General features: G+C 42.2%; 1 protein-coding gene across 3 annotated transcripts in view; it reads left to right on the top strand.

Moving 5' to 3' along the window:
• Positions 1 to 14,557, top strand: part of dab1b (DAB adaptor protein 1b) — a 74,320-nt gene that overhangs the window by 38,255 nt on the left and 21,508 nt on the right. For all 3 annotated transcript variants that reach the window (XM_072687202.1, XM_072687201.1, XM_072687200.1), the window contains exons 4-6: positions 5,749 to 5,847; positions 10,268 to 10,399; positions 12,135 to 12,254. In XM_072687202.1, the coding sequence (XP_072543303.1) occupies positions 5,749 to 5,847; positions 10,268 to 10,399; positions 12,135 to 12,254 (351 nt within the window). The remainder of the gene's footprint in view (positions 1 to 5,748; positions 5,848 to 10,267; positions 10,400 to 12,134; positions 12,255 to 14,557) is intronic.

The raw sequence follows: 14,557 nt of genomic DNA, 5'->3' as shown, positions 1-14,557 counted from the left end.
GGATGAGCGGTCAGTCAGTCAGTCAGTCAGTCAGGCAGTCATAAAAGACTTTGATGTTCTGCTATAATCTTCATAAACTGGGCTCACAGCTGCAGAATGCTTAGAGGGCATCAGAGATAATCCATTCAGAGAATTTAGGTCAGTATGATGCAGTTCTCTGCCAAAGGACAAGAAAAGGCCGTGTTTGTGCTGCGCTAGTACAAAGGCCTGTTCCTCCAACGATCATATCATCATAATATCATATTTCTCACAGTCCTGCGTGTAGAGAGGACGAGGGATCAACAACATGAAAACCCAAAGACCCCCGGTGAGCAGCCAAAGACCACGGTGGCAAGAAAACCTCGCTCAGAGCTGGAGGAAGAAACCTTGGGAGGAACCAAGACTCATCCTCCTCTGATCAGAACTATTAATAAATTATTGATAAACATCACAGAATCACCGAATAAGACTGATCTACTGCTCTGGTGTGCTGATATCATCATAATATCATAATATAATAATATAATAATTTTAATATAGACAGTATAACTAATATAATCATAGCAGTGATGATCAGAGTGAGTAGTGATGGGTAATGGTGGTGATATTAATAGTGGCAGATAGTTAAGAGTCTATGTAGGTTGTAACATGGTCATTAGGCAGGTAGCAGTGGCAGGAGGGTGGGCAGCTAGTCTGACACGGGTGGCAGGGGAGCCTAGTAGTCAGTCTGGTGGGTTGCAGCTGGTCTAACGCAGGTACAGGGGACCCTGTACCTAAGTTACGCCAATATTGGTGGTGATATTAATAGTGGCAGATAGTTAAGAGTCTATGTAGGTTTTAACATGGTCATTAGGCAGGTAGCAGTGGCAGGAGGGTGGGCAGCCAGTCTGACACGGGTGGCAGGGGAGCCTAGTAGTCAGTCTGGTGGGTTGCAGCTGGTACAGGGGACCCCAACAGTCACAGAGGTGTCAAGTAATGAAGTAGAAGTACTTTGTTATCTTACTAAAGTAGAAATGTTGGTTATATAAACTTTACTGGAGTCATTATTTATTCTTCAGCCAATTATCTGAACTTTCTACTCCTGGCATTTCCCTTTATGTTGTGTTCTGATGATCTGCTGGACCACCAGAACCAGGGCAGCACCATTTCAGCATAAACCAGCTTAGGCCAGTGTAGAATCCTCATTCATTATTTTTTAGTAGGGATGTGGTTTTCTCATTTTGAGCCGGACAATCAGCAAAGACATTCATTTTTTCTGGATTTTGCATTTTTAACATTTCTTGTTTTGCATTGAAGCTACAGAGCTAACATAGCTAAAAGAATGTTATTGAAAGTTATGAATAAAATAAGCTAGAAAGCTAGAAAAGCAGTTAGCCTAGACTGTTATAAAATCCTTAAAGAACAGCTAATAGTGACAGGTTCTGCGTCGGCAACGTCATCCGATAGAAACACAATGTGTGAAACACCTACACATGCTCATGGCAGCCCAAACTTCAATCATACTTAATCTTTCAAAAGAAAAAGTGACATTTGAAAAAGAGAACTATGAGGGAAAGTATTAGACTTGTCTTCAGGTAATGAAAACTAAACGATAATGTGAAGGACTGACTGTGTGGGTAATCTGTTTATCTGTCTGTTCAGGGATCTGCACTTATAAGAATACAGTGTCGTACCACCAGTGGCGAATTTCACCCCTACTCACCCCTACTCCTCACCAACAGTGTCTAAAAATCTCTGAAATTACTAAAATTTCTAAATCAGGGTGGAACTGGAAATAAACTACACTCATTATATTTATATTTCCCTCCATTGGGCTGGATACTTTTAATCAAGGAGCCGGAATCACTACAGCAAGCGTTCAAAGCGGTAAGAGACCGTCTGTAAAGTGCGGACACTGTTTAAAAACGTACAACATTTACAGAGATTTGTTAAATATCCAATATCAAACTAATCTCTGAGCTACCCTGCTCAAAAACATGCAACAAAAATGACTAAAATCAATAAAATCAGTAAAAATAATCTGTGATTTGTCAACATTTTAAACATACATAATTTCATAATTACATAATTTCAGATATTAATGTGTTATTAAATTTAACATCATTTTTAAGCTGTTGTTTAGGAAAGTTAGCAAGAAATATGACCTCTAAAATAGTAAAACCTTAAAAAAGCCTGACTAAAATATTTAAAAATTCTCAAATTTGACAAATGTTTGTATACAATAGACATCAATAGACGATAACTATCAATAAGTCCATTACTAAAATATGACTAAAACTAACATATACCTTTTAGTTAAAAGACTAAGACTAAAACTAAAAAATCTGCCAAAATTAGCACCGACCACTAGTACCATCCTAAATATGATGTTAGATTTAACATATAGATTATGTTTATATTTATTTCTGTTATAAAAAAATACCTTATTGACCATCCATCTGCTCAAATGGACCGACGTGATGTCCTCTCAGTAGAGAGTTTGAACTGGAGCACACTGGACATGAACTTCAGGACAGTAAGGACAATTATAAAGGCCAACCGTGGGATGTTCAACATCCAGAATACGTGTTTCATCTAAGATGTGCCTTGGAAGTGTTAAAAAAGCATAGGCACATTTCTAATGTCAGATGACTAACACCTTCTCCATAGTCTAGGAGATCAACCTGACTAGTTAAGTAGATCAGTTGCTTGGAAAAGGCTCATAAATTACAGATGAGTGATGCAAAAATGATATTTAAAAAGCACTGGCAGATAGCGTTGGCATTTAAGCAGTGCCCTGAAACCACATCCAGCCCTGAACCCGGCGCAGAGCTTCACTCAGAAGCAGGCTGCTATTACGTGGGTAGGCATGGAGAGAGCTCCAAGCGGCCTGGCCTTCAAAGACTCTGAGCGCTAATCCACTGAAGGCGCTGGCAGCTTGTCGATTAGCGGCCGAGCTGAAAAGTAGTGTTCAGCAGCCCTGTGTGCTTTGTTCCTCTGTCAGTCTTCAGCCGTGCTCTGACAGGTCAGAGGGAGCTCATTAATGGCTGTGCTTAGCTCTCTTGCATAGGTACATCAGAGCGTGTGTGTTCGCCCACATAGGCAGGCTTTCAGGCAGAACGTGCTGTCTATCAGTGGCGTGGAGATGAAAGAGATGACAGGTGATTGGCCTACTCAGCATGCGATAGTGAGAAGTGTGAGAATTTGAAATCATTAAAACGTAAAGGCCATGGGAAAGTGTGCTGAGGCTGCTGAACGCTGAGGTTTTCATACCTCAGGACAGTTGCTGTTGTTGGAAATGCAGGCAGCCAGCAGCTCTGCTCAAAGGTCATCAGAAGAGCAGTTTTCAGCTTAAACGTTCTGTAACATTTAAGGGAATCTAAAAGTGACCGTTTGAATAAAACACATACAGAAAGGGGGAAAACAGTCAAGTCGTTTCATACGAGTCTCTGCGATGCAAGTTGAGGCTCTAGTCTCCGAGGTGCGAATGTGAGTCGAGTGTCAAATCGCTGGAGTACAGTCTTGAGTCTCTGATGTGTGGATCAGAGGCAAGTCAAGAATGTCTGGGGTGTGAGAGAGGGTCGAGTCACAAGTCTCTGGGGTGTGAGAGAGGGTCGAGTCACAAGTCTCTGGGCTACAATAGTGTGTTGAGTCTGTGGGCTATGACTGTGTGTTGAGTCTCTGGGCTACGACAGTGTGTTGAGTCTCTGGGCTACAATAGTGTGTTGAGTCTGTGGGCTACGACAGTGTGTTGAGTCTCTGGGCTACGACAGTGTGTTGAGTCTGTGGGCTATGACTGTGTGTTGAGTCTCTGGGCTATGACTGTGTGTTGAGTCTGTGGGCTATGACTGTGTGTTGAGTCTCTGGGCTATGACTGTGTGTTGAGTCTGTGGGCTATGACTGTGTGTTGAGTCTCTGGGCTATGACTGTGTGTTGAGTCTGTGGGCTATGACTGTGTTGAGTCTCTAGGCTACAATAGTGTGTTGAGTCTCTTGGCTATGACTGTGTGTTGAGTCTCTGGGCTATGACTGTGTGTTGAGTCTCTTGGCTATGACTGTGTGTTGAGTCTCTGGGTTACAATAGTGTGTTGAGTCTCTTGGCTATGACTGTGTTGAGTCTCTTGGCTATGACTGTGTTGAGTCTCTTGGCTATGACTGTGTGTTGAGTCTCTGGGCTACAATAGTGTGTTGAGTCTCTGGGCTATGACTGTGTGTTGAGTCTGTGGGCTATGACTGTGTGTTGAGTCTCTGGGCTACAATAGTGTGTTGAGTCTCTGGGCTATGACTGTGTGTTGAGTCTGTGGGCTATGACTGTGTGTTGAGTCTCTGGGCTATGACTGTGTGTTGAGTCTCTGGGCTACAATAGTGTGTTGAGTCTCTGGGCTATTACTGTGTGTTGAGTCTGTGGGCTATGATTGTGTGTTGAGTCTCTGGGCTACAATAGTGTGTTGAGTCTCTGGGCTATTACTGTGTGTTGAGTCTCTGGGCTATGACTGTGTGTTGAGTCTGTGGGCTATGACTGTGTGTTGAGTCTCTGGGCTACGACAGTGTGTTGAGTCTCTGGGCTACAATAGTGTGTTGAGTCTGTGGGCTATGACTGTGTGTTGAGTCTGTGGGCTATGACTGTGTGTTGAGTCTGTGGGCTATGACTGTGTGTTGAGTCTCTGGGCTATGACTGTGTGTTGAGTCTGTGGGCTATGACTGTGTGTTGAGTCTCTAGGCTACAATAGTGTGTTGAGTCTCTTGGCTATGACTGTGTGTTGAGTCTCTGGGCTATGACTGTGTGTTGAGTCTCTTGGCTATGACTGTGTGTTGAGTCTCTTGGCTATGACTGTGTGTTGAGTCTCTAGGCTACAATAGTGTGTTGAGTCTCTTGGCTATGACTGTGTGTTGAGTCTCTGGGCTATGACTGTGTGTTGAGTCTCTTGGCTATGACTGTGTTGAGTCTGTGGGCTATGACTGTGTGTTGAGTCTCTAGGCTACAATAGTGTGTTGAGTCTCTTGGCTATGACTGTGTGTTGAGTCTCTGGGCTATGACTGTGTGTTGAGTCTCTGGGCTATGACTGTGTGTTGAGTCTCTTGGCTATGACTGTGTGTTGAGTCTGTGGGCTATGACTGTGTGTTGAGTCTCTAGGCTACAATAGTGTGTTGAGTCTCTTGGCTATGACTGTGTGTTGAGTCTCTGGGCTATGACTGTGTGTTGAGTCTCTTGGCTATGACTGTGTGTTGAGTCTCTTGGCTATGACTGTGTTGAATCTGTGGGCTATGACAGTGTGTTGAGTCTCTGGGCTACGACTGTGGTTTGAGTCTTGAGTCTCTGATGTCTTGGTCAGAGGCCAGTCAAGACTGTCTGGGGTGTAAGAGAGGGTCGAGTCTCGAGTCTCTGGGATGCAAGGGTTGGTTAAGTCACGAGTCTCTGAGCTACGACTGTGGGTCGAGTCTCAAGTCTCAGGGCTATTACAAATGCGTTGAATGGTGAAACTGGGCCTCAAAAATATAAAGTACAGCCATAGAATTAAACAAGACCACAAAGAGAAGCTGCCTCAGTATTTCTCAAAAGCGTTATTGGGAGCGTGACACAAAGACTTTAATTCTCTTGTACAGAGCTGTTGGAATCTCAGCCCAATTTGCATAATCTTTTTTGCAACATTTCAGTTACTCGCTTCAAGTCGACAGCTAATGTAACACTTGCTACCCGTGTCTCTATTCCAACCTCGTCACCCTCCATGATTAGAGGCAGCTCACAGGTTTTTGTCTTATTCTCCTCATCTTTCTTCTCCTTGTCTTGCAGGGGATCGCCGCCTCGGCACGGTCCAAAGGCGAACACAAGCAGCGAGTGTTCCTAACCGTCTCCTTTAGCGGCATCAAGATCTACGACGAGAGATCAGGGGTGAGTGAGGTCTGATGTCCTGATATCTGCTTTAGTCCAGCTCATGGGCCGTTTGGTCTTGCTGCTCCCACCTTTGGCCTGAGCGCTTGGGGCTATTGCTGGGGAGTCCTCTGAGAAAGCACAGAAAAGGCTCGCGGTCACTTTAAGAAGTCTTCAAAGTCAAGCAGAGCTGTGGGGGATCCATATTGGGTGGACCAGTAAACAGACAGGAGAAAGACAGGGATACTCCAAAGAATAGGAACTTGTATCTGGGGGGGTTGGCTAGGTTGGGTCCTGTTCAAAAAGAAAGGATGTATTGTTACGTATTGTTCAAATATTTTTCAGACGTATCCAACGATTCTAGGATGGGAAGGTGCTAAGTGTACCTAGTCATGCTTCTAACCTTGCAGTGACGTTCTTCACCCTTTACTGGACATATTGATTCTCGATCGAGGAACGGGAGGCTACTGGACTCCCTGGAGCAGAGAAACATGACCCTATTGGCACCATGACACCTAATGCCAGGCATGGGCTAGAGGGGTATAAAGCCCCCCAGCATTGAGCAAGTTTTAGTTTTAGCCTCATTCATACTGAACGCTAACGCTGCCACTCAGCCAGTGTTTTTGCCACTGAGTTGGGCGTGGCCGCAGTCACTCCCGCCACCTTTCTCGTGACTTGCATACCCTCTATTTACCCGGGTCTGTTTCAGCTCAGCCACGAAATCCAGTGTGCTTAAAAGTACAACCATCCCAAACAATGTCCCGAGCCTTAAGGAAGCAAATACGAGTCAAATCTCAAGGTTCTAGGATACAAGGGTGAGTTGAGTCTCAAGTCTTTGGGCTGTGAGACCAAGTCGAGTCTTGAGTCTCTAGGATGTGAGCAGTTCAAAGGAAGCATTTGTTTCATTGTGTTTCTCCAGGCTGTCCATTCAGAGGTCTAGACAAACAAAGCAAAAGTGCTAATGGTCGTGACATGAACATTTGACATTCGGCCAGTGTTTTTGCCACTGAGTTGGGCGTGGCCGCAGTCACTCCCGCCTCCTTTCTCGTGACTTACATACCCTCTATTTACCCGGGTCTGTTTCAGCTCAGCCACGAAATCCAGTGTGCTTAAAAGAAGCCCTTAAACCCTAAGGAATATGTTTGTGCACCCGTATCGCACTCTCATATCCACACAACTTCCACATTAGTTTAATTGGAGAAAATATAATATATGGCTATACTTCATACATTACACTGAATAATTGATATTGCGCACTGAATAATTGATCAGAAGATTTATAGCTGAAGATTAATCTGGATGTTTAAGGAGTGGAAGTGATTTTTCAAGCAGATTTTTCAAATAATATACATTTAATTCAGCTTATGAATTGAATTTCCCTCCAGAATTGACAGAACTGTCCGAAATCCTGGCAAGAAACACTGCATCAGGAGAGCGGAACCAAACTCCACACGAGGACACTCCCGGAATTATGAAGCCGTGTAGTTACATTAAAAAAACAAGTGTTCAGAGGAGCCTCGATTAGTCTTTAAAATATTAATGTGGATCTGAAGCTGATTGGACTGGTTCCTGGTCTCAGTGGCGGCGATAGCGGCTTCCCTCTGTGTGAGGAGAGCTCTCTGGAGGTTGGAGTCCTGCTGCTCTTTCTGAGGATGATGAAGTGATTACGTTCTCCAGCCTGACAGACGAATAGCTCAACCCTGCGCACACACCACCCCTCCCCACCCTCTGTTAATTAGCCCAAATGCTTGCACGGTTTGCGGGTATTGTGCTGCTCCTCAACGCCGTATTTATTTAACTGGAAAAGTACTTTCATTTGCATCCATTTGCAGAAATCTAACAATAAATGCATCTGTAAATTTAACAGAAAATGTATTTACATAGAATAGAATACACTGTGAAGGGTGAAACAGGACAGATGTGTTTTTCAATGTAAAATGTGGGCCCTATTTTAGCGATCTTTTTAGGCGTGCTGTCAACCGAGCACTGCCCAGCTTGATTTAGGGGGTGTCGGTGTGTCTTTGCTATGATAGCGACAGGAAAAGTGTGCCTTGTTCGGCTCAAAACTCTCAAAAGTCATGTACTGAGTCTCTTAATGAATCATGGGTGTGTTTGTTTTGGGGGGGGGCGTAACGTGCAGTAATAAACCAATCAGCGTGTCTCTCACCATCCCTTTAAGAGCCAGGTGTGGTCAGACTGACCTTGGCGGGTTGCTATTTCAGTGGTGTAAAGCGTGAGGGGGTGTATGAGCGTCAGGCTGCACATGCCTGTGTTGACAATTCACTGCTGAGATAGCAACGAACGTCTGACTGTTGACGAACGTCTGTCTAGACTGTTTTCAGTCAGTGGAGCTCCTCCTGTGTTTTACGTTGAGGAGATACACAGCAATACTCCAGAAACTGACCTGAACACCCCTCATTTCGAGACCACCGCGCCCTTCAGCGTAGATATGCTTAAACCACGCAGGCGGAAGCAGTGAAGATAGATGATGTGGGAGGTGCCTTGAGCAGGGTGTAAGATAAGGGCCACTGCCTTTATGACCTGAGGATCGCTGGTTCGAATCATGCTGCTTGCCATCAGCAGCCGGAGCCTGAGGGAGCACAATTGGCCGTGCTCTCTCTGAGTGGGTAGATGGCTCTCTTTCGCTCTCTCTCCCCACATCACGTTAGCGTAATGATGTCCGGTGCATCAGAGCTGGGTACCTGACTGCGTTGATCCTGCTTTTGTTGGAGAGGGGTTGCAAAGGGGTGGAAATTTTCAGACAAATTTCCAGTAAATTAGCGCTAATTTTCCATGGGAACTTTAGCTTTGGGAAATTACGTAAATTTAATGGTATTAATAAGAAATATTGGACAATTTAAAGGACCATTATTATACACTGTGATCAATGTGCAGTTTTTTGTCAACAGCAGGCATGAAAGCATAACAATACAAATGCGTTTATCATGGAAATTACCGGGTAATTATGGGAATTAACTGGAAATAATGGGAATAAAATGGGAATATTCAAAGCTGAAGGTAAGAGTTGGTCTTGTTAGAATGGCTGGTAGAAGCAAGGAGGTAAAGCAGAAGAAGCGAAGAGACGCCCAACCACCATGCCTAAAAGTCAGCCCCCCATATCAGGTCTTCCAATCAGTGCAAAGGTCCAACACTGACAGCTTAGCAAACCCAAATATTGACCCCACAGCCCTCTAATAAATAGCCTAGCGCTCTAACCAATGACCTATGATGTAATCCTAATCTCTGATCGCCGGTTTGCTTCATAATCATTCGATCATGTCACCGGGTCGAGCGTAAGTGCCCTGCTCATGGGTGCGGCAGCAGTGCTGATTGGGCGGGGAGCTGGGAACCTGCCACCCTGCAGGCAGGCCTGCAGCAGGTCTGAAGAGCCCTAAATCCTCAGCAGCCCAGGCTTTCCTCTACCATACGCCTCCTGTGCCACCGAGTCTAACGGACCGCTTTCTCAGACGTGGTTGAATCTCATTCTTGAACCAAATGAAGCTGGACTGAGTCACGCAGTCCTTTCTTCATCTGGGAGAAGAGCTAATCTGTCCCTGAAGCCTCTGCGCGCAGGTTTATCCGAAACTGTCCTGAATCAGCTAATGGAGCCATTCTGCGTTTGCAGTGATCAGAGAAGGCTGTTCTACAGGCCTGACAATAGTCAGAGCAGAATGTAGAACAGTTTGGATGCTGAGGATTAGCTCAGAGCTTAACTGCTGACTCTGAACACAGATTCCGTTGCTTATTTTGTCACAATTATACGGGAAGCGTTTTTTCATTCGGCTACAGATTACATACGCAGTTATGTGCTGCAGAGCACAGCTTACGGGCTCCAGCCGGAAGCCACTGAGCGGTTGCATGCTTTGGGAATCGCTGGTCATGTTAATAACTGCTAATAATAACATGGTAAGAACCCGTTCTGTAAAGTCTATCATATAGTTGGCTCACATGTCCAAATGTTTGTGGACACTCCTTCTAATAAAGACTTTCAGCTACTTTTAAGATCTGCAAATACACACCTACAGCCAATAGAATAGGACTGTCTGGAGCAGATCAACATGAACCTATGGGCACCATGCTGTGTTCTCTGGAATGATGGATGGTGGAGCTCCATCCAGTACTTTTGGGATGAGCTGGAGAGTTGGAGATAATGAGGTGGGGTGGTGATCACATCCAACATCCTGACCTCACTAATTAAGCTCTTGTTGGTGAATGCAATCAAATCCTCACAGCAGTGCTGATCTAAAATCTAGTAGAAAGTCTTCTTCCCTGGACAGTAGAGACAGTTACTCCAACAAAAGCAGGATCGGCTCTTTTTAATCCCCTTGAATTCAGAAGGAAAAGAGAATGCGCAGGTGTCCCAATATTTTTGTCAATTGTAGTGTAATTCTGGTGGTCCCGCTGTGGATGGTGCTATAATGGATATATGTCTAACCTGCAGGTGTTACAGCACCACCACTCTGTGCATGAAATCTCCTACATCGCCAAAGACACCAGAGACCACCGTGCCTTCGGCTACGTCTGCGGGAAAGAGGGCAACCACAAGTTTGTGGCCATCAAGACCGGCCATTCTGTGAGTATACCTGTCCTTCTTCATACTGGATATTAATGTTATTAGAGCTTCATACTGGATATTAATGTCATTAGAACTTCATTATGGATATTAATGTAATTAGAGCTTCATACTGGATATTAATGTTATTAGAGCTTCATACTGGATATTAATGTTATTAGAGCTTCGTACTGGATATTAATGTTATTAGAGCTTCATACTGGATATTAATGTTATTAGAGCTTCATACTGGATATTAATGTCATTATAGCTTCATTTTGATTATTAACGTTATTAGAGCTTCATACTGGATATTAATGTTATGAGAACTTCATACTGGATATTAATGTATTAGAGCTTAATTTTGATTATTAATGTTATTAAAGTTTCATACTGGATATTAATATTTTTAGAGCTTCATACTGGATATTAATGTTATTAAAGTTTCATACTGGATATTAATGTTATTAAAGTTTCATACTGGATATTAATGTTATTAGAGCTTCATACTGGATATTAATGTTATTAGAGCTTCATACTGGATATTAATGTCATTAGAGCTTCATTTTGATTATAAATGTTATTAGAGCTTCATACTGGATATTAATGTTATGAGAACTTCATACTGAATATTAATGTATTAGAGCTTAATTTTGATTATTAATGTTATTAAAGTTTCATACTGGATATTAATGTTTTTAGAGCTTCATACAGGATATTAATGTTATTAGAGCTTCATACTGGATATTAATGTTATGAGAACTTCATACTGGATATTAATGTATTAGAGCTTCATTTTGATTATTAATGTTATTAAAGTTTCATACTGGATATTAATGTTTTTAGAGCTTCATACAGGATATTAATGTTATTAGAGCTTCATACTGGATATTAATGTATTAGAGCTTCATTTTGATTATTAATGTTTTTAGAGCTTCATTTTGATTATTAATGTTATTAAAGCTTCATACTGGATATTAATGTATTAGAACTTCATTCTGGATATTATTGTTATTAGAGCTTTAAACTGGATATTAATGTTATTAGAACTTCATACTGGATATGAATGTTATTAGAGCTTCATACTAGATATGAATGTTATTAGAGCTTCATGCTGGATATTAATGTTATTAGAGCTTCATTTTGATTATTAATGTTTTTAGAGCGTCATTTTGATTCTTAAAGTTATTAGAGCTTCATACTGGATATTAATGTTATTAGAGCTTCATACTGGATATCAGTGTTATTAGAGCTTCATACTGGATATTAATGTATTAGAGCGTCATTCTGGATATTATTGTTATTAGAGCTTTAAACTGGATATTAATGTTATTAGAACTTCATACTGGAAGTTTTTAGCAGATGTGTCTGTGTTATTGCAGGGGTCAACATCAACTTTTTTTTTACTTTTTTGCAGCTAGTCAGACTAACCTAAAAAATTATCAGGCATTTTTTTAACCATTGGTTCTTCCTCAAATGAATGTAGCCTGAGTGGCTTCTGAACATTTCTTAGTGAGGTTGTTATTTCAGTTGTTAGTTTTTTGAGTGTGGGGTTTTTGAGGTACAGCGGGGCACAGTGAAACTGTCCATTAATAGTTAAATGCCTTTTCGCCCTGTATAAAGCAGGACGAGCAGCGGTGGTGACGGCACACTGGTAACAGTGTCTGATCTTGTATTAGTCTGGCTGGCCTTTTTGAAAGATATGAAAGGATTTTCCAGTCCTGATCCTCACTCTGCTGTCTGTCTGTCCTGGCAGGCGGAGCCTCTGATCCTGGAGCTGCGTGACCTCTTTACACTCATCTATGACATAAAGCAGAGGGAGGAAGTGGAGAAAAAGGCTCAGAAGGAGAAGCACTGTGAGCAGGCTGTCTACCAGGTACAGAAATCCGCCTGCAGAGCAATCAAGCACAGCAGCGCTGCACTGAAGAAAATCATTTGATGGCAGTGAGATTAAATGCTTTGAGGAAATGAGGAAATCTTAGTGTGGGGAGACTATCGGGGAGGCAGTGAAGGAGGAAAGCAGCCATATTTATATTTACAGTCTTCATTTTTCTTTTTTTTTATTACAAAGCTAGGAATTTTAGGTTTTCCACACATCCTTTGGATTTACACTCATGGGAAAAAAGAAAGTGACACCTTTGCCACACCTTTTGGCTTCATTTTCAATTATTTATTAAATAAATACATATATATTTTATAAATTCTTAAATTCAGACATTTGTAAATAAACAATGCCACGTTGGATTGTATTTACCCAGTTTCAAGTTCAAGTTTCAGGTTTATTTGTCATTTGCACAACATGTCAGGACATTTATGCATTGAAATGCTTGTGGTGAGGCTCAGGATGATGCTCTACAGGAGGACAAAACTATATACTATTATACTATACTAAACATATTAAAATAAAGTTATATAAAAAATAACATTAAATAAATACAAAATACACACAAAATATACACAAAATACAGAATATACAAAGACTGGAGGGATCTGTAGAAATTCTTTGATATGTACATTTATGAGACAGGTATATTCTGAGAGAGAGTTTAGCTAAATATAAATATATATGTTTATGTCTATTCCTGTTATATAAAGTGACTAGTGATGTTGTCCATAGCAGTGATCTATATAGTATTAATAATAAAGTGTCCGAGCGCAGTGGTGTTGGTGAAAGGTTCACAGCTTGTTCAGGAACCTGATGGCTTGTGGGTAGAAACTGTTCATTAGCCGGTTTGTTCTGGCCTGGATGCCGCAGTACCTCCTGCCTGATGTCAGTAAGGTGAACAGGCCGTATGCTGGGTGGCTACAGTCCAACCGGATCTTCTGGATTTTTCTTAGGCAGCGGGACCGGTAGATGTCCTGCAGGTCTGGAAGTTTGCTGCCTATGATGGACTCTTACTCTTACACTGTACCAGACAGTGATGCAGACCATGAGGATGCTCTCTATGGTGCATCTGTAGGTTTAAGACCTGCTACAGACCAGATGTTTTTTTAATATGTCCTGATACATAAAACCATATAACTCAATAAGGGTGTGCTTAATTTTTCCCATGACTGTATGAAATAAAGACAATACCACCAACACCAGGGCCTTTCCCCGGTTTTTAGACCCATTTTATGATTTTATTTTCATCCTTTTATGAAACTTTAATGACTGTCAGGCATGATCTATGGGTGGTACTGATGCATGACAGTTGAAGACTCATTAATAACAAAATAATTAACAAAATAATTCATTAATTGACACTCCATTAAGGACACTCGTTAATTAACAAGATGGAGAAAGGATGAGAACGTCAGTAAAATAGCTACATGTTATTTTCTTTGGATTCTGTTGCCTTATAATGTATTACATCACATTCATATTTACGTCCTTTTTCGAACATGGGCTATGGGCGTGATTTTGGAGGTACCGTTTCAGTGAGCTGTTTAAATTGCAGTGAATTTTTTTTAGAATCCTTAGTAAAGAGAAGCAGTGATATGATTCCATATTGGGACAAACTCAACAAGGATGGTAGAAGCTGTTATTTGGACAAAAGTATTGGGACACACAACCTCTTACTAACTGAATTCAGGTGCTTCATTCAGTCACATTGTCTCAGCTATAAAAACCGAGCCCCTAGCCATGCATTAAAGAACGGGAGGTTCTAAAGAGCTCACTGAACTCCAGCGTGGTTCTGTATGTAATAGGAGACACCGCTGCACCACCAACAACAAGTCAGCTGGTGAAATTTCCTCCCTCCTAGATCTTCCTCCATCAGCTGTGAGTGGTGTTATTATTAAACAGTGGAAGAGTTTAGGAGGAACAGCTCACAGAGAGCAGCTCAGCCACCGAGTGTCTGTCAGACCACGTAAAGTTACAGAGCGGGGTCAGGGCCGAGTGCTGAGCTCAGAGCAGAGTGCAGAAAAGCCTCCAACTGACTCAGTAACTGCAGAGCAAAGGGGGACCAGCTCCATATTAATAATGCCTATGGGTTTAGAATTGGGGGTCAGAAAAGCTCCTGTAGGTGTGATGTGTAGGTGTCCCAATAATTCTGTCCATGCAGTGTAGCTTGTTTACGTTATAAGAAGGTGTACCCGTGTTCTGAAACTAGGCTGTTTACACTTAGATGATGATGATGATGATATAGTCTTAATTAGGGACGTCCCGATCAGGTTATTTTGCCCCTCATGTTGAGT

This window comes from Salminus brasiliensis, chromosome 9, assembly GCF_030463535.1.
Source record: "Salminus brasiliensis chromosome 9, fSalBra1.hap2, whole genome shotgun sequence".
NCBI lineage: Eukaryota > Metazoa > Chordata > Actinopteri > Characiformes > Bryconidae > Salminus > Salminus brasiliensis.
The sequence above is the reverse complement of the archived record's forward strand: the minus strand, read 5'-3'. Positions and strand labels throughout refer to the sequence as shown.